This window comes from Telopea speciosissima, chromosome 1 (genome assembly GCF_018873765.1).
Source record: "Telopea speciosissima isolate NSW1024214 ecotype Mountain lineage chromosome 1, Tspe_v1, whole genome shotgun sequence".
In the NCBI taxonomy this organism is placed as follows: domain Eukaryota; kingdom Viridiplantae; phylum Streptophyta; class Magnoliopsida; order Proteales; family Proteaceae; genus Telopea; species Telopea speciosissima.
Window position 1 is genome coordinate 79,779,555 of NC_057916.1, and position 20,346 is coordinate 79,799,900.

At 38.4% G+C, this 20,346-nt stretch overlaps 1 protein-coding gene across 1 annotated transcript; it reads right to left on the reverse strand.

The window, feature by feature from the left end:
• Positions 1-1,929: 1,929 nt before the first annotated feature.
• LOC122655308 (agamous-like MADS-box protein MADS3) lies at positions 1,930-18,875 on the reverse strand. Its single transcript, XM_043849513.1, has 9 exons — positions 18,599-18,875; positions 13,760-13,841; positions 13,359-13,420; positions 13,081-13,180; positions 11,055-11,096; positions 10,923-10,964; positions 10,606-10,805; positions 10,440-10,513; positions 1,930-2,156 (listed from the first exon to the last, which is right to left on the reverse strand). The coding sequence occupies exons 1-9, from the start codon at positions 18,778-18,780 to the stop codon at positions 1,930-1,932; spliced, it is 1,011 nt and encodes a 336-aa protein (XP_043705448.1). The 5' UTR covers positions 18,781-18,875.
• Positions 18,876-20,346: the final 1,471 nt, after the last annotated feature.

The following is a 20,346-nucleotide window of genomic DNA, read 5'->3' on the forward strand; positions in this document are numbered from 1 at the left end:
TAGCAGACTCATCAAAAGTAACATCTCTGCTAATAAGAAATTTAGGAGATTTTGGATCAGGGCACCACAACCTGAATCCCTTGACTCCAGATCCATACCCAAGAAAAATACATTTCTTGGCCCTAGGTTCCAACTTCCCATGATTCACATGTGCATAAGCAGGACATCCAAAAATCTTTAAATTTGAGTAGTCTGCAGGCTTACTTGACCAGACCTCCTCCAGAGTCTTGCACTCAATGGCTGTGCAAGGAGACCTATTCACCAACCAAGCTGTTGTGTTTACTGCCTCTACCCAAAACTCCTTGCCCAATCCTGCATTTGACAACATACACCTTGCCTTTTCTAACAAGGTTCTATTCATACGTTCTGCAACTCTATTCTGCTAGGGTGTCTTCACAACTGTGTGGTGTCTTGCAATTCCCTCAGTCTTGCAGAACTCATTGAAATCACCTTCACAGAATTCTAGGCCATTGTCGGTTCTCAACCTTTTAATTTGTTTTCCGGTCTGTTTCTCAAGCAAAATTTTTCACTACTTAAAAGTAACAAATACTTTATTTTTGTGCTTCAAGAAATAGACCCAGACCTTCCTAGAAAAATCATCAATGAAAGTGAGCAAGTATCTAGCACCATTCCCTCTGGAGGGAACCTTGGAGGGTCCCCAAAGATCTGAATGAATATAGTCCAGAGTTCCCTTGGTCCTGTGAATAGCAGTACTGAAGCTGACCCTCTTCTGCTTCCCAAACACACAATGTTCACAGAACTCCATTTTACCTGTACTCTAACCACATAATAGACCTCTTTTACTCAACGATGCCATCCCTCTTTCACTCATATGGTCCAATCTCATGTGCCATAAATTTGTAGTATCAGACTCAGACATAGATGATGAAGCTGCTGCAACTGAACCAGTGACTGTAGTACCCTGCAACACATACAGACTACCAATCTTCACTCCTTTCATCAACAAAAGAGCCCCTTTACTGATCCTCATGACTCCACCTTCAGCTGTATATTTGCACCCATTTGAATCAAGAGTGCCTAAACTGATGAGATTCTTCTGTAAGTCAGGAACATGTCTAACATCAGACAAGGTTCTGATAATGCCATCATGCATCTTAATTCTAACTGTCCCCTTTCCAACTGTTTTACAAGAAGCATTGTTGTCCATCAACACAACTCCACCTTGAATTCATTCATATGTGGAGAACCATTCACGGTTAGGGCACATATGGTAGGAACACTCGGAATCAAGAATCCATTCATCCTGTGATCTGATTCTGTCATCAGTAACTAAAAGCATGTCAGAATCATTCTCATCTGCAGCAATACTAGCCTCTGCGGAGCTTTCTTTCTTCTGTTGGTTTTGGGCACCACCACTTGCCTTTTGCTTATTTTAAAGCTTGTATCATTCAGATTTAATGTGCCCCTTCTTCTTGCAGAATTGCGGAATGATTCTTATGCCTAGATTTTGATCTAGCCTTCTTCTTGTCAGCTCGAACCTCTTTCGAAGTTCTCCCCTAACCACCAAACCAACACCCTCGATTTACTTGATGTCAATCGATCATCAATCTCCTGCTTGCTTAGCAGATTCGTTTTGACATCCTCAACAGAGATGGTCTCTCTACCATAAATCATGGTGTCCCTAAAACTCTTATATGATGGAGGCAGGGAACATAACAATAACAGAGCTAAATCTTCATCATCAATTTTTACATCTACTGCTTTCAAATCAGTAACAATAGAATTGAAATCAGAAATATGGGATTTAAGTGAACTACCTTCACCCATACGAAGGGTATACAAACGCTGCTTTAATCTCAACCTGTTGGTGAGGGATTTGGTGAGATATAGGTTTTCCAACTTCGCCCACAACTCAACAGCCGTCTTCTCTGAGAGAACTTCTTGCAATACATCATTTGAAAGACATAACTAGATAGCCGAAAGGGCTTTGATATCCATCTTGTTCCACTCCTCCTCAGACATAGTTGCAGGTTTCTTCGCTTTCCCAAGCAGGGCTTCTCTCAAGTCTTGCTGTGCAAGAACAACCATCATCCGAACTTGCCATAAGCTGAAGCTAATGCTCCCATCGAACTTGTCAATATCAAATTTCGTTGATGTAGGAGCCATGGATGCAGTGATCGAAACAACCAAGAGCTCTGATACCAGTTTGTTATAGCAAACACCAACAAAATCAAGAAAAGAAACAAGAATCAAGCAAAAGAACACAGAGATATAACGTAGTTCACACACCAGTATGGTGTGCTACATCCACGGGCGAAGACGAAGATGATTCACTATGTAAATCGGAGAAAAATTACAATGGAAACTCTCAAGAACACCCAAATCACTGCTGCTGCACTCTCTCAGAAACCCTAGGACGAAAACCCCAAAATCTTCCTCTCTCTTTACAATAAAGCAGGTAAGAAACATAAATACTCCTCCATTGGATCTGGGTCGATCCATCGGGTCGGGTCGAACTGTACCGCGGGGGCTTCACCCCCGCACCCCCAACGAGATCAGTGATGGGCTCCGCCCAAGCCCTCTGCTACCATTTGGGTCGCCACCAAAAATGTCGGAGCAGGTCATTCTTCGAAACGGGTTCAAGAATTCGAGACATACATAACATTAAGTCCATATTAGATCAAATTAATTAGTTAACTTAATTAATTAACTTTTGAATTAAAAGTTAATACAGTCATACGACATCATTCTTCAAACCTGATTGATTAATAAATGGTTTAGGACAGGACCCTGGTGTGTTTGTTTGCCTCTCTCACATCAGTTATAATAGAGTAGTATTAAATTCGGGAAAAATGATCATCTTGAACTAAACAGAGGCAACCAATTAGTCCAAACAGATCGAAAAATGACATTTGAGTCCCAAATCCAAATCACCTTATTAGAGGTTCTAAAAGGTGGATTCGGCCATGAGATCAGCAGCTCTTACGGATTGATCAAAATTTACTAGAAATAGATTTAAATCGGCCAGAGTAAGGTTGAACCCTATAAATCATTTATCATAGGGCCTAAATCAGAACCAGATTTAACCAATTCTGATTAGAATTGGTGGATTCAACTCTCCTTTCTCTCCAAATTAATTCTATATTGTTGAAAGTATGAATTCCTAAATGGAAAAAGTAAGGAACGAGATATTCTCGGGTATAATTCAGTATGATCAGAAAAGTATATTATGAAAATAAAGTTAAAAGAATATTATGGTAAGCCCACGAGGGGAGTGCTTATCGTGGTAGTCATTCAATTACCTGATTTTAACTTATATTATTATTGGGTGCGGGTTCTGATCGAACTGGCATTTTAGAAATAAATAAATTCTTGGTCCACACGTACGCTTATGTGTGCTGGATGTTAAGTTGGTTGTGGCTGAAATTTCGTGAAAGCCTCTCTCTATTCATATCTCAAATTTCAATCCAAACATAATTTGCGAATCAATTCTTTATCTTCTTTATAGTTAGAATGGTCACATCTTTTTTCCATGTGTCACAAATAGGTGAGTTAGACCAATTTTTCCTCTTAGTTCAGTAGTGCAATGGGATTTTTTCCTTTATTATTATAGATAAAACATCATTTAGATATCTCACATGGAAGGCATGATTTTTGGAGCTAATTTCAACCATATATGTTCCCACTCCAAAATGTATTGCATTTTTTTTTTTAGGGTTTTCGTTTGTATTTTCATTTTTAGTTATCTATTTGTTTCAAACCATTTTTATAATCTAAATAATAAAAAAAAAATTAAGTAATAGATTTCTAGGTTGGTAGGTTTAGAGATATGACTGATTCAAATATATTTCATGTGGCAGATTAGATATAGTTGGCATTATATAGACAGATAGACCCTAAGGTTTTCTGTTTATATGTTAATTTTCAATCAAAATGGAATTAGTCAAATGATAAAATAAAGTTTTAAAAATCTAATATAAAATTAAACTTTTCTAAAAAGAAATAGATAATTGAAAATACAAAGTAATCCACCAATACATTTGGGGTGGGGGGCAGGGGACTACATACATGAATGATGAATCTGTGTCTAAAATGTCTAAAATTTGAGTTGTGGCCAATCTAGTTCATTTTCTAGATATACACACGTATAAGGTTGTATGCATGGCCATGTCTGTAAATGGTTGTGCCTTCAACCATTGGATATGAAAGAGAGGAGGGTGTGTAATTAAACTTCTACTATCCCCCACCCCCATCGAATTGTTGAAAGGCACGAGTATATACGTACATGACCATGCATAAAAATTGGATTCATTTACATATGTTTGAAATTCTCACAACAACCTTTAATGTGGCAAAACTTGATTCTAGACTAAATACATTTTGGGAAAAAGAATGTTTACCGGTCGCGTAGTTTCTACGTTTATATAGAGACCAATACCTTTGTGCGCGAAAAGACCGTTCAACCCCCAATAAAATAAAAAATCGCATCCAAATCAATGGCTTTATGCGCATTTTCATTGGCAACAACATTGATGCAGTACCTTAATGACCGATTAACATTCTCTTGCCCATATATTTTCTACTCTTACTAGACTAAAAATAACTTTGACATTAAAAACAATAACCATTAATTTTCAAAGTTTTATCTCACCTAGTGGCCCGCTCCATTATCTTGGAAACAAGACATTTAAGTAGAATGCACATGGGCTTTGCTTCATCCTTAAACTTTGAGCTTTAAACTTTGAGCTTATCTTGATCTGTAGCATGGCAAAACTATGGTCTATACTATTTTCTTTTTCAATGAAAAAAACCTATAGCCGGCTATACAAGAATCAGGGGGCCATTATTTAGTATAAACTAATGCTTATTGTTTATCAAAAAAAAAGAAAAATCTTTTTAAATGCAAAGATATAAAATGGTAAATTTAAGGGACAATGTTTTCTGTGCCATAGTGCAGGCTGTACCCAGACAGGGATAGAGTGGTCATTGCACCCACACCCATTGCCTGGGCGCAACTTGTGCTGCGGCACAGAGAATAGCACCCCTTAATACGTATTCACAGAAACAAAAGGGAAAAAAAAAACCCCACTATGCAGACCGCATGGTTGGAGGATTTATACCTAGCTGATTCTTCACTTTTTATTTGGATATGAACTAACTATTAAGCTTAATGCTTGACACGAGACCAGGAATAACAAATAGATAGAAAAAAATTTTCAAATGCTGCCACTGTTCAATTCGGTGGCTATACCCACGTGACCTTGTGACGAAACTAAACGTGACTTGTTACATGTATGGGTTTTTTTTTTTTTTTTTTTTGCTTTGTCAAGAGAAGGTAGAGTAATGATGTGAGATTAATATTCCCAATAGCGAGATGATTAAATATAAGTTTTTATATTAAAGTAAAATCATAGTTGAAAAATCAGGTTTTGAGTTCTGACTGGAACGAGTCACTCGAGTTAAGTCAAATTTGAAAGACATGATCAAGAGTAGTGTAGATTACATCAGGGTAAAAAAATGCCGAGATTGAGTCATAAATCGTCCGAGTAAAATAAGAGTCGGTATTTTTACTCGAGTCATGACAAACTCGATGAGTTTAGTCATTTTTTAAAAACCATAAAACCTCAACTTTTAGATTCCCTTCTCCTATTCAATGGTATAAACTCAAAATGCATTGATATGTGATTCATTAATTTATCTGATTTTTCCCATTTTTTTGTTTTTTTGTTTTGTTTTTTCTAATTTATACATATTTATTGTATTTAAAAAAAAATGACTCGCCTTAACCTGGTTTGACAAGATCAAGTCACCAGATTTTTCTGACCAACGAGTCGAGTCAAAAATCCTGATTTTCCAACTATATTTGAAATATCCAATCATTAAGTTTAAGCTTTATATGTAAGAATTCAAAGTTAACTTCTATGTGATCGAGATTATTCCCAATAGAGAGAGAAGGTGATTATAATAATGATGCCGGACATCTGTGTAGAAATTGGATTCCTTACGTTATTACATGCACCACCACGTCCTCTCTAATTAGTCTTGTTAATTGCTCGATCTCATAAATCTAACCAACGAAAGATAAAAAGAAGGGATATGGTAATGTGGAGAAAACTAAATGGGAGAGCCTGAAAATGACTAGACCCCTTAATTAGCTCCAAGCTTCCAAACGAAGAAGAAGTTCATCAATTCGTTCATTCATGGTGCCATCCTTTACTTCCGCCTGCCTCTACTTTTGTGTGTGCCCTACACACAATGGGGCACGCAAAGACCACCTTACCCCTACTCAAGAGAGGATCCGGACTCGTAGCAGAGAGTGTGTTGGTTCATTCACTAACACAGAGACAAGGACATACTTTTGGTATATGTAAGGAATTCTTTTATATGGTTGGGAAAATCAATCTATCTTGCTGTATTATTACTTTTGTGTTCATCGCAGGTTCATAGTATTGGGATGTGCATGTATAAGTTAAAAAATAGTCTTACATCATATATGAATACGTAATATACTCTTAGACTAAAGAATGCCACCCAGTTTTGTCCAAGGCGTGGACACCGCGCCTAGACACAGCTGGACGTGAATTACCACCCAACCCCATCATCGTTATCCTCTATTGTCCGCTGTCCGAACAGTACCTACTGTCCCCTCACATAGGGGCGAAATGACAACTTAACCTCTCTGCCCGAACACACTGCACGAAGGAGGTTAAGTTGTCATTTCGCACCCTATATGAGGGGACAGCACTGTGCTGTTTGGACAGCGAACAATAGAGGATAAAAATTCATCATGGCACCTAGAATTTCCGTCTTGGAATGGGGTTGGGCGATCATTCCACTCCTTGGACACACCGGTTAGCATGCACCAAGTGATTTTTTCACTTTGGGCCTCAAAACCTGGAGGCGAGATTTCTGAAGTCGGGTAAAATGGCCCAAATGCCAGGTAACATGGAAACAAGTCTGCTTCTTTTTGAAAGCTAAAATTAAAGGCCTTATATAATGAGGAAACTCCTGCTTAAATCTTATGCTCACCTCGTTAGATAATGTGACTTTTGGTAAGTTTGTCATCATTCGAAGACATTGCTATAAAGCCGAAAAAGAATGAAAAGTGAGACAATCATGTTGGTCGATGGGCCCATCACACGACATGGAGAAAGTATATCATTAGGGCCCAGTCTCTGCCGATAAAAGATCCTTGGTAGTCTAATAAGGGAAGAAGGTTGTATTGGGACCATGGAATCAAAACTCGGTTGAAACCTGTCGAAACTGTCGAGACAACTCGGTTTCAACATGTTCCGAGACGAGTTGGATCTGAACTTTTAAAAATCCCCGATTTCGCACTGGTTTCGACCGAAACCATAAACCAAGGCTATCGTTTACTTTTTTCAATGGTTTTTGAAGAATAATAGTACCAAGGCTGTCATTTACTTTTTTCAATGCTTGGAGCCCTTCTTCAAGAAGGAAGAGATACCATTTCCTCACTCACGGCCACAAAGACCACTACACTGGAATTTCTCTCTACTCTTCATACCCTATTTACGCTACCCACCTTACGAAAACACTGATCCTTCAATTATTCCCGTAGGTTTTACGGTTTCCTTTCGGTTCCCCCCTCCCCTCTTTTTTCTCACATTCTCCTCTTTCGTTCCCGCTTCAGTAGAGATACCCATTTCGTTTCTATGTTTCTTTGCAGGCAGAGGATTCGTTATTTGTCAGAATTGAGGTCGGCGAGTCTGTTGTTATCGATGACCCTGATGGACCTTTCACTGTTACGACTTTCAATGCCAATCATTGCCCAAGTACCTTTCTCTTTTTATTTTTAAAATTTCCATCTCATGGGGGTTTTGGTCTAAATTATTATGACAACGGTGGTTTCCTGAATGGCTTTGTATTCCTATACGTGCTGGCTTCCTGTTAGATTTTGATGGGTTTTGTTGGCACGATTTGTTTTGTTCTTGATTAATTGGTGTTCTCTTGAGAGCATTTAATATTATTGTCATGGGATACGTATGTTGTGTATTCGGAGGAACGGCTACGCAATCTTCAGTGGTACGCTGCTCGTGGATTAGATCCACCAAGAAACTCTGCATGGAATTGAAGAGGGGCAATTTAATGTTTTATTTGGATTCAATGTATTATTCAGGGTTCAAGTACTTTATAATTATGTGAACTAATTATAAATTTATATAATTACAAATTTATAAAACTACTATAGTGTCTGTATCGTATCAGCGCGTACGTTAGTAAACTTGTGTCAATAACCACAAGTACTATTTTTAGTGATTTTTTTGTCAATGTAATTCATGGATTGTGTTTAAAATGTGAAAAATAGACAACCTGCAAAATATCAGGCCTAAAAAACCTTGTTTTAGGGTCGAAACCTTGGTTTCCCCATCAATGGGAAAAAATCCCAGGTTTCGACCGAGATATGGTCGAAACCGAGACGAACTCAATTTCTAGTTGGTCGAAACCTGAGTTTTAAAACCTTGATTGGGACAAAAATTGACTGCTTCCCGGGTTGCAGCTATGTTTCCTATTACCCCAATTGTAGACGCCGATTTGGAATCCGTAAGTGTATTATGAAAAATACTAAAATCTGAGAGGGTATTTGTGAACCCAAAGGGGAAAGGGATTATTCCAAGTTTGCACCTACGATAGGGGGCAGTAGGAGCATGGCCACAACAAGTTGTCCAATGAATGATTTTAGAAAATAGAAAATGTTGAACTCGTGTTCTTTGCCTTTCAAATTCACAGATTCACCGCGATTCCGTTAGTCTGTTAGTTGAGCGTGTGTGAGTGGCGATGATGTAGTTCGACAATTTATAAGGGCCGCCCCTTAAGAGGTATCTAATAAAGTCAAATCCTTCAATGTAACTTGAATTTTAAAAAAAGATGATCCCTAGGGGTGCAAGTTTGGCCCTGATGGCCTAAGCCTGTTCTAACCTGTCCTGAGCCCGAACATGCTTGGATTGAGATATCTTGAACCTGAAGACGGGTCAGGGTTGAGAATTTCTGACCCTGAGTCAGGACCAAGGTTGAGGTCTCAGGCGCGCTGAGCCCGGCCTGGCCCAACCCAACCCTATCTTCTTCTTCCTAGCTTGGCCAGCTCATGCATTTCTTCCCTCCCTTGATTAGGGCCAACTAGGATCAGCCCAATCCAACTCTGAGGATAGGTCAGGGTTGGATTTTTCTGACCTTGAGTCAAAGTAGGGATGGGCTTGAGCACAACTAAGGGGACTTAGGGTTGGGCTGGGGTTTTAAAGTCCCGGCTCAACCCAACTTTGTTGCAGCCCTAGTATTGACCCCTAACACCTTATGGCATTAGATTGTTAATGATTATCCATCAAGCCGCTGGTGACCCTAACAATAACACTTCTGAAAGGGTTTGAGTGAATCCATCAACATCGGTGGCTCCTTAAATCCAACTTACTGAGGCAGGAGGATGTCAACAACATGGGCCTCACCGGAACCCAACTTCTGCTAAGATTGGGTGTAGGGACCATGCGACTTGCAAGTGATCCCCCCGCCCATAATGCCCATAATTATACTACTTTTTCAAGAAAAAAAAACCCAAAAAAAAAAACCCAGCTTGCATAAGAGTGTACAATAGTGGTCAAAGTATTTGTATTCATGCATGATTCAGGGGGCATTTGATTTAATTTGAGTCTAAAATTAAACATATGACTATCTCAAATTATCTATGCCCTATCTATCCAATAGTGGAAATAATCTCATCTATCATGGAGCACCAAGGATTTAGTAATCGGTATCGCTCTCTGGTCAGATCAATTTGGATCGCCTTGTACTTGATAGATTTAATTATCCTATATTTTTTTAAAAGACAAAATCAAATTTTTTTGGCAAGAGATTGTTGTCTAGTGGTATAATGTTTGCACCAGCACGGGAGTCAATAAAAGCGCATGCAAAAACATTTGAGGCCTCTCATTATTGTACGATGTAAATATGTACTCCGGGCAGACCTAGTTTTCCTCCACTCATACATAACGCTTCACCCATCAGGCCATCCTAGGGTTCACAAACCCCTATCTTATTCTCTCCCCCACCCAAAAAAATAATAAATAAATAAAAAAGATACTTTTAGGTTCATAGTATTTCCCCAAAACACCCTCATGAAGCGCTCTCCCCTGCCCAGCCGATACCCACGGTGAATGGATTCTCATTTTTTGGGAGGAGGCCAGCGGTGATCAGTGGAAAGATTCCAAAAACCAGTCCTGAATCCTGATTCGATCATGATCAAAGCAGAACTGGCAAACCAAGCCGTAAAACCGTGCAAATGTATAGAATTAATTATGTGAGTAATTGAGCAAATTCCATGTTTAACCACCACATTGAATATATATATATATATAATCAAGGACCATATATATATATATGTATAGAGAATTTGGGTCTTTAATTTGCTTCAATTCTGATCGAGTGTGGTCTTAGATTTCAGAGGAGCCATCCATGGATGAAGTTACTCTCGCCACCTACGCTCCGAGGAATGGTTGTTCCTTCTGGTACTGGTACTGGTACTGTAACAAAGTTTTGGTACCTGTTGTAGTGCCAATTCAACAACAATTAAATTGATCGAAACTGACCCCCGGCCCCCCTTTACCAATCCATCCATCTAAACCTGAACCTCACAGCAAAAACCACAAAGAGAGAGAGAGAGAGAGAGAGAGAGAGAGAGGGTACCCTATTTGCAAAGTGGGTTCACAGTCCATAATAGCAGGGTTGGAATGGGAAGGATGTGGTGAAAAATTGTTGGTTCCAACCACTGGAGTAGAGGAGTCCCATGAGCACTGAAGAATGGATCTAAAACCACCATGTCCTTCAGTTTCAATCTGAAACAACTATTAATAATCAATCAAACATGAGAGAAATGGAAAACATATATATATATATATCATTAATTAGTAACGACAGTGAAGAAACATATATATTTATTTCTAAGGCAAAACCTTGTTTTTGAGCTCCTTGTTTATGTCTCCAAGATGACGTTCCTGCAAGCGTACATAGTAAACCAGAAAGCTAGCTGCTGTAAGCAAGCTTGATGATCGATAAAATGAAGTTTCATATAAATATTAGAATACCTTTCGCCGGAGTTCTTCCATTTGTTCCATCATTATTTGTGTCTGCACGTACATATAAAACATTGAATTAAGAATAGGATCATGGACCTCGATCGATCAACTTCATAATTAATTATAGTTAAATATTAGAAGAAAATGTTCATTAATAATTAGAACTACAATGCAATATTGCAATACTATAATATAGGTTGATATATAATAAGGCTATATATAGAAGAAGAAGTAATTATGGGTCATTCAAGGGCCTCCGTTGCACATGTCCACACCACCTAATTAAGACGAATTTCTTGCAACTTATCATCAATAGGAGGCAACGGCCTAGCTTTGCTCTGCTTTTGTTAATTCTTTATTTTATCTTTTCTAGTTCAACCACTCATCCACCGCATGCAACATCCTCATTTCAACCACATGAATCAAAGAGAACATCCACAACTTTAGAAATTGATGAAATGATACCTTGCAACTTTTCTTTATTCCAAACATGCGAGTGTTAACAAAAAATATGGTCAGGTACTAAATGCCTAAGTTACATTCATAAGTAATCTTAGGAGGAGGGGGTGTTCTAGATCCTAGGTGACATAGTAGGAAGAATGGGGGCTAGATCTTGTTTTAGTGCTCACTACCCTCAACTCCTCAAGGTAAAAGAAAAAAAAAAACCCTTAATTCCAACAGAGGAAAAGAGCAAGCAAAGTAATTTCGTTCATAAACTTCAAGATACTCTATTTCTTCCAAAATGACACTTATATAAGGACGTTAGATTACAAAGGAAAAGAAAACCTAAATAAACAAGAAACAAACGAATATACTAAAAATAAACCAGAAAACTAAGATTCCTAAGTCACACGCAAATCTTCAGAGGCCCGGTAGAACCCTTAAACGATGGAATTTGACCCTGAAACTTGGGGTCCAGTGAACAAAATCATTAGAAAACCTACAGAACATTGGCTAGCGTTTTCAAAAAGATATTATGACTTCCGTAATTCCACCGTACCCGAGTTAAAAATTATGACTCTCAGAAGTTGCGCTGCCAAAATTAGTACTTTCGACTTGATTAGGTGGACTTATGTCGGTCCAATTGATCCAAAACTTCTTCAGAGATTTTCTCTACATCACAAAGATATTCTATCATGTGACAATGACTATCGGTGCTCAAACTTTAGGGAGATGCTAATTATATCATCATCTAATTTATGGGTTGCTTTTTTCGATCCATATAAAGACTGCAGGAAGAGAAAATGCCTCAAAAAAATTTTGAAGACAAGAGATTTCCCACACGGCCATATGGGAAGAATCCCCTTGATGGCAGCCATGTGGAGAGTGATGTGACAATCTGACCAGGGGATATCTTTGAAAATGGTATGAGTAGGACACATGTTAAATTTTGGTATCATTTTCAATCATTTACCCTCTCATGTATGTCTATGCACTCCACTATAGTTCTGCACTCTCTTAGTAGTTCCAAAATAATTTTGCCGTTTGGTAAACTTGGATTGGTTTAAAAAATTGAACATGTGAACATGGAACATATGACCTACATGTCCAAATATTTTCAGGCTCATTTAACCTGCCACATGGCATATCTAAGTGCCCCTTAAGGTTACTTTCCTCAATGTCCGTGTGAGAAAACCAAGTTCTTTTTTGAAATTCAATCTTGTTTGAAAGACAAATTTCAATGAAAAAAAAAACTCTGATACATACATGGTGGACCATATGATTGAGATAGACTACTTTATTTGATATATAACAAATTCACAAAATCTCATATATATTCAATAGTGAAGATAAGTACCAACAGACATTGCCTTATTAGATGGTGCTAGAAACTGTTTGGCTTTTTTTGTGACATTATATTTTACCATATGTAAAGAAGAACGTGAGATGAGAAAGGAGAAAGCAACATGCTATGTGCAACTTAGACATTCTAAGTTTTATCAACTGCTAAATGGTAAAACAATGAACCTCAATCAGAATATATTTAGTTCCTCAACCATTATTAAAATTATTTTGAAATAAAACAGCTACGTACCTTTCGTTGCCTGGCCTGTGACAAAGCTCCTTCAAGCTGTTTCTCAAGATTTTGCAGCTCTTTGACATTAAGTGGACCAAGATCTTCCCCAAGCAAATTCCTTAACATAAATTTCCAATAAGAATATTATTATGGTAGGAGAAGAACTGTTTTAGTAGTTTAACTAGTTTAATTGTTTGTCATGGCATACTAAAGAAATGTGTTGTAGTGCTAATTATCGAAAGTAATAATCACTACACTAATTAATCATATTGAGTGATATTGTGATCAGCATAAACCTCTGTGAGCGCTGAAGAGATTCATATTTTGCCTTCAACTTTGAAACTTCCTGGTACCAGTTCTGCAACAAACAATGGAAAAGAGAAAAGGGTAGTGGGGGCGGGGGAGGGGAGGTAAAGAAAATAGTAAGATGGCATTAGGGAAATAACCCAAATCATGTACAATTCTAAAGCTAGATGATATATATTAACAAAATATGCTAACTTGAAAGTTTTCGGCGTTAAATTTTACGCACGTAAATGTAAAATTTTACATGTTGAAAAGTTTTCAAATTTTTGTTTCGAGAACTTTTACAAATGTAAAATTTTATAAGTCAAATTTTTTGAAGTAAAAATTTTCAAGTAAAATTTTACGCCGAAACAAACAGAGCTTATAAGGGGAAAATTTATCAACCAAAAACCTGTGTTTCATGAACAGCATCAATATTGGTGTCTAGAGGTATGCAACGACATCGTTCGTAGCGCTCAAGGGTTTTGTTCATGCTGAAAAATTTTCAAACGACAATGCATTGTAATTAGATTGCTTACATAAATAGATAATGAAAATAATAAATAGTGACATATAATAAAAATATTTACTAGTGGATCAAAGAACATGATTTTTTTGAATTATTTCTTTCATGATTTAATTTATTTGGGTTATGAAGTACATTAATTTTCATCCACTAAACAAAACCTAATTATTAACAAGAAAAAGAACTTGTAAATAAACATGCTAATATCAACCAAAAAAAAAAAAACATGCTAATATAGGTGTTAGGATCTAAGGGGTGTGTGGGGGACGGGAATGGTGAATCTTCACGTATGTGAGCGTACCTGAACGACTCACAGCCGTTCAGATGGAATATTCTCATAGATTGGATTCCATCTGAATGACTGTGAGTCGTTCACATACGTGAAGATTCCCCGCTCATCGGGAGAACTGCATTGGAATGTCCCAAGAGGTGGCGATGAAGTGGTTCCTCACGGAGTCCATACAAGGAGCGTGGAGGAAAAAGTCAAAGATATGATGGAGGCATAAATGTGAAGATGAGTGCAGGAGGAGATGTTCAACATCTCTTGTTACATCCTCACCATCTATGGTAGATCACAACATTATAAGCAAGTCTCCCAATAGCATCACAAGTAGAGGACCCATTGAACCAGGACAGGTCCCAATGTCCCATGCCCACTCATAAATAGGGATGTAAACAGATCGGATTCGGCTCGGATGCGGATAGGATGTGATCAGATCCGGATATTCCCTGGTCGAACACGGATACCTCTAAATTGATTCGGATCAAATTCGGATTTTCGACCATCCGTTTACATCTCTGCCTTGTGTAACCCGGACCTTCCTCCCCTTAGCGGATACAATTCACTATCAATCCATATCTCTTAGATCATGATTCTCTTTTCCTCATATTCTAGAACCTGTTGAATCTTCAAAAACCCTTAAGATCATTATTTACTTAATTTTTTATTATTATGTATTCAGATTTATTTTCCGGATAGATTTTTATCGGAGTATTCGGATATTTGTCCAGATATCTCTAAACGAATACGGATGTCCATAAATGGCTACAGATGTGGATCGGATTTGGATTTTTGGATATCCAGTTACATCCCTACTCATAAACTAGGATCCGATAGGCCTGAGGGAGGGTCAACATTTGACTAGGAGATTTTCCCAAATCACTTTGGAGAAGTGGCAAGAGAAGAAGAGGTGATTTACGTCTCTGTGGCATTCCGACAAAAGCAATAGTTTGGGATGGAAATGAATCTCTGCAGAAGGGATGACTGGATTGGGAAAGTGTGGGATAGGGCACACCAGGTTGAGAAGCTATGTCTAGGGTAAAGCCTTTGAATTAAATCCTGTTGGCCCAAGGATGTAGGGTCTCTTAGAACATCTAACAAGATTTCAAGATGAGGCGAAAGAGAACCTGCCTGAGGAGCAACCTAACCACTTTACTAGATCACCACCGCCAGTAGGCCTTCTTTTGATGTTATTAAGGTCACCCTAGACATAAATGAGGGTGGGAGAGGGGGATGGGCCAGGATCTTAGATCCCTTCCCTTAAGATGGAAGAGACCTTAGCTCGTCTGGCTGAGCCTGCATCATATCTGATCCTATTGCAGTAGCGGGTAAGGAGGATCCCTCTGTGGTGCCGGCGCCAAAGGTTGAGCCAGAGCAACTTATCCTCCCCATCATCAATAGGCGAGGTGATGTCATCACTCGCTAAGTTCCTAATTTGGAGAATCTTTCTCCAAGACCAGGAGGAGTCGAGAGGGTAGGAAACAGTCTAGATGGAATCCCTATAGAAGAGACAGGAGTACACCGAGGAAACTCATATAGAGTCAACTTTCAGCAATTTTCCATACGAGATTAATTAGAATAGCAGAGTTGACATCTATAACTCCTCTCAAACCAAGCCCCCTTTGGGCCTTGGGAAGGCAACTAGAGTACCAACTGCAAGGATTGAGGAATCTAGTGGTCTCGCTACCTTTCCAAAGGAAGGAACACATAGGGGCTTCAATCTTCTTGATGATGTTACTAGGGAGCCCAAAGACTCACCCAATAGAGAAGGTAAGAGGCCTGCATGACAAATTTTCTTGCTTTTAAATATAAACTATCTTTCTAGTATAAGTTGGGAAGATCGGTTAGAAAAATAACGCAACAGAATGGCAATTTGGCAGAAGAAAATGCAAAGAAAAATAGAAATCAAGCACACAAGAAAAGATTTGTGGTTCACCCCCAAGAAGGAAGGCTACATCCACGGCTGAGAACGAATCCATTATTTATGTGAAGCAAATACAAACCCTCACTCTCACATCTCAAAGAGGAACTACAATATATAGGAAAACCCTAATCTAAAAAGTACAAAACTGCCCTTAGAGACTCACCCGAACTGGTTTGGACCTGAACCAACATAGGGAGAATACATATCAAATCGAAGATCTTGACGAGCTCTACTTGGGTCAGCACCTAAGGCGCTTATGCATGCACTTTTTGGCCATTCTGGCATGTTTCAAAGGTGAAACGACCTGCCAAAGAATCACCACAACACTTTTTGAACTGAGAGTAGGCTTCACCAATAACAAGATCCACCAAAAATCATCCTCTTCCAAGATGTTCATCTAAAAAAATGTTGTTGCAATCATTGTTACATTGTGTACTTAATCCTAACCCTGTTGTTATGTTTTAAATGCATCTTCATGTTCACATTTAACCCCAGATTTGGAAGTCAATCAAAATTCAAATCTAATTAAGAAAATAGAGGATAAAAGGACACTTTATATGATATTGAAAGAAACACTACACATGTATATATATATATGGCTGAGGAGATAAGATAAGATAAGATGACTATGGGAGAGGATAAGTAAGTTGTAAATCAAATCATCTCCGATCCCTCTTTTAAACGACTCATTCCTTCCCTCTTTATCTCATATAACAGCTGAAAATTATCTTTGTGTGGACGTAGGTTCAAACTAAACCGAACCATGTTAATTATGGTGTGCTTTGTCTTCCTTTTTTCTCTCTCTCTCTCTACTTCTTCTACTTTAACAATATGGATTGCCTTACTTTGTCTTCATAAAGACACTCGATTAATGAAAAGAAGTGCAGCTTATTGACAGTTGCACATAATACTCAATTAGAATAGGAAAAAAAAAATTCAAGCAAATCATGATTATGCATGTTTTAGAAATACCAATTGCAATTTTGCTACATTACACTCTAGATCTACCAGAAATGCAAGATGTAAGCGAATGATTTAACATCTATACAATTCTTGTTTATCTCCATTAGGTCAGAATTAATTGTATACTTAAGATTTACAAATAAATGAAAAAGATTAGGCAAAAGGTTTTATGCACGGCCATGTACAAACATGTGTCTTCAACCATTGGATGGGGGAGAGAGGAGATGTGTTATTACGCTTTTGTCCCCACCCCCATCAAGAAGGGGGAGGGGGGAAGACACAACCGTGTATAATAACTGTGTCCATAAGATTAAATAAAGAATTAAAAAATTTTTTTTTTTTTTTTTTGGGGGGGGGGGGGGGAGGTAGTGTGTGTAATACTAATAGCAAGTGCTGCCATAGTCTTCACCCAAGTTTCTTCTTGTTTTAATCAAAAGCAAAAATAGATATAATTCGCAAGCATAGCATTAGAACCTTAATACATAGCTAATTATCTGTAAATATATCTATTATTTGCTAGTGAAAACCTAAAGAAAAGAAGCCTAGCTAGTGCAATTAAAGTGTAAAATTAAATTAATTAGTTCCATACAAGAATGATGTTAGTAAGGAAGGGTGGTGTGCATTGATCAAGACTAGTGGCTCATAAGGCCATGGTTGTAACTAGATTCAGATAGATAGAAAAGAAAGCTTTCTTTCATCCAGTGCAGTGCAGTGCAGGTTTTTGGCTACTTAAATTATCTCTAATGGGTTGGGATGTGATGTGATTTCAGGCTTTCTCCTTCCAAAAGTAGAAAGTTCTTTCAGAGGGAGGATATGACCATGAAAACAATCTTTTTCTGTGTAGATCTTGGAGTTAAGTCAAACCCTTTTGGAGAGAAACTAGAAGAAGAGACACCACACGAGATTATATTCATGGATTCATTTTAAGAAATGATTTTTCATGGAGATTTTTATGTCTTTAAAAATGTTAACCCAGATATTATTTTTCTAATGAAATCTCTCATAAAGTTCTGTAAATCCAGAGAGAGAGAGAGAGAGAGCCCTAGATCTTGGACCGAGGTCTATAAAGACTGCGAGTTGAGTTGAGTTGAGTTGAGTTCGTAGGAACAACCTCGTCTGCGTTCCTAGCCGTACGAGCCAGTCGAAGAGGAAAAGTGGATTTCAGTTAGACTCGAGGAGAGAAAACTAGGGATTGGGAGGGAGGGAGGGAGATCTACTCTAGAGAGAGAAAGAGAGAGAGACAGAAAAGTAAAACTACAATGAAACGTGTCGAGAAGGTATTCGAAGTCCTTGTCTCGAGGAAGGAAAAAAGGGCGAAGGATTAGGGAAACCATGCACCAGAGAAAAAAGCAGAGAAATCATTAAACCTCAACTGATCCGAAAAAGAAAAAAAATAAAAAAAATTCACAAAGCAGTTGAAGCCTGAAGGAAAAGAGAGAGAGAGAGAGTGGGTGTGTGGGTGCGCGCGTGTTAGTGTTAGTATTAGTGTAAGTGGTATAGTGTAGAATAGTGGTAGAGAGAGAGAGAGAGAGAGAGGGAGAGAGAATGATGGATATACCCTTGGCTTCCGAACTCACAGAGCTTGCCGCGACTGGAGAAGACGATGAGACCAACCTCGGCATCACACAGCACAGATAGCTCGTAAGCTTTCTTAAGCAAACCGTTTCTCCGTTTGGAAAAGGTTACCTGACGATTAATCTTGTTCTCGATCCTCTTCAGTTCCACTCTTCCCCTACCCATCTCTCTTCCTCTCTAGCAACAAGAAGAAGAACAACAACAACAACAACGAAGAGCACTGGACCACAGAGAGATCGAAAGAGATAGAGTGTGCGTGTTTCCTCTCCCACCCTCTCTTTTGTTTTTCTTTTTTTTCCCCTTTTGTCTCAGTTTTTCTTCTCCCACTTCCTCGGCTGGTATAGCAGCAGATGGAAGGGAAGGAAAGGGAAGAGAAAAGATAAATCTAATAATAAGTCAGTGTCTGATGAGTGGTGCTGCGCATAGGGCAAATATATAGATAGATAGATAGCATAGTATAGATTTTACACAGAAGGGGAATGAGAGAGAGAGAAAGAAATAGAGGGGAGAGAGAAGGGGAGGAGGGGGGGGGGGGCGGTTTCTGATAATTCTTTACTACTAAAATTGGGGGATTTCTCTAATAATAAGAGGATGTGAGGGAGAAGCTACTACTCTCAACTTAACCGAATTTACACAATACCTCTTCTAGTAATTGTTTTCTCTTTTTCTCCTTATTCATAATTATTCTATTCTTTATTCTATATATATTTTTTTTCACTCTTGTAGTAGTAGGGTGTAGGGATCGACTAGCTAGGGACTGATACTACAGTTGCATTTCTGCTTTCTTCATTCTCTCTCTCTCTCTCTCCACTCTTTACTGCTCCCCAGATGTCTGCTGGGTGGCCCTGTAAGTAGAGTAGAGAGAGAGAGACTCAAGTGTCTGGTCCTTTGGACCAATATTAGACCTCCCAGGTGGTAGGGCAGGAGGTAGGAGGAGAGTAATGAAAGTGTAGTCAAGAGACTCAAGACTCAGATGGTAGTAATTAAATTAAAGAATCAGGATCCTGGACGTACGGTCACCATAATTAGCGAGGACATGCACCATAATTGGATCTACAGGCGAGTTCACTTCCTCTGCATGTACGTGCAGGTCCACGTACAAGTAGAGAGGCAACTACGTGTATCATTTTTATCATTTATTTGGAGGGGAAGAGCCCGAAGAAGGGTATTTATTGATACAAAACGAATATGTAGCTGCCTCTTAAATTTACATGTTAGAATAAATCGATCTGAATAGGGACAAAATCTCAAAAGTCAGGATCTCCATAAGACGTTCAAGAATACAATCAAATAAATAATAGAAAATAGGGATAGAACCACTGACCTTGTTTTGCATCCATAGTGATGATGATTGCAGCAAAAAATTAAGAACAAAGATCTAGGTGCTTCCCCTCTATTTCCAAAGTAACTGGCCTGATGAGAATACCGAATGCGCAGGGACGGCGAACACTGAATATCTCCCTCTCTTTCAAGAATGTACTCCTCAATAGAAATTGAGAATAATAAGTTGTGATGGGTAGAGGAAGGGGACCTAGCTCTCCTTATATAGTAATTCCTATAGGGTCTGACTCATCACAGTCCCAATAGGAATCTATCTTGCCCACACGAAGCCAGTCCACATTAGAGTTCTAATATAACTTAATGACCCAACTTTATTAGACCAAAACCCTAATTAGCCTAGTTTAGGGATTTAATTATGTCCATATGGAATTTTATTAGAACTAAAATTCT

What these genes read in the sequence shown, in the direction of transcription:
- LOC122655308 (XM_043849513.1), bottom strand. Translation starts at nt 18,780, where the DNA reads ATGGGTAGGGGAAGAGTGGAACTGAAGAGGATCGAGAACAAGATTAAT. An exon ending in TGTGAGTTCGGAAGCCAAGG is followed by an intron (nt 13,842 to 18,598) that starts GTATATCCATCA and finishes AAAATTTTTCAG; the next exon opens with CATGAACAAAACCCTTGAGC. An exon ending in ACAAGGAGCTCAAAAACAAG is followed by an intron (nt 10,806 to 10,922) that starts GTTTTGCCTTAG and finishes TAGTTGTTTCAG; the next exon opens with ATTGAAACTGAAGGACATGG.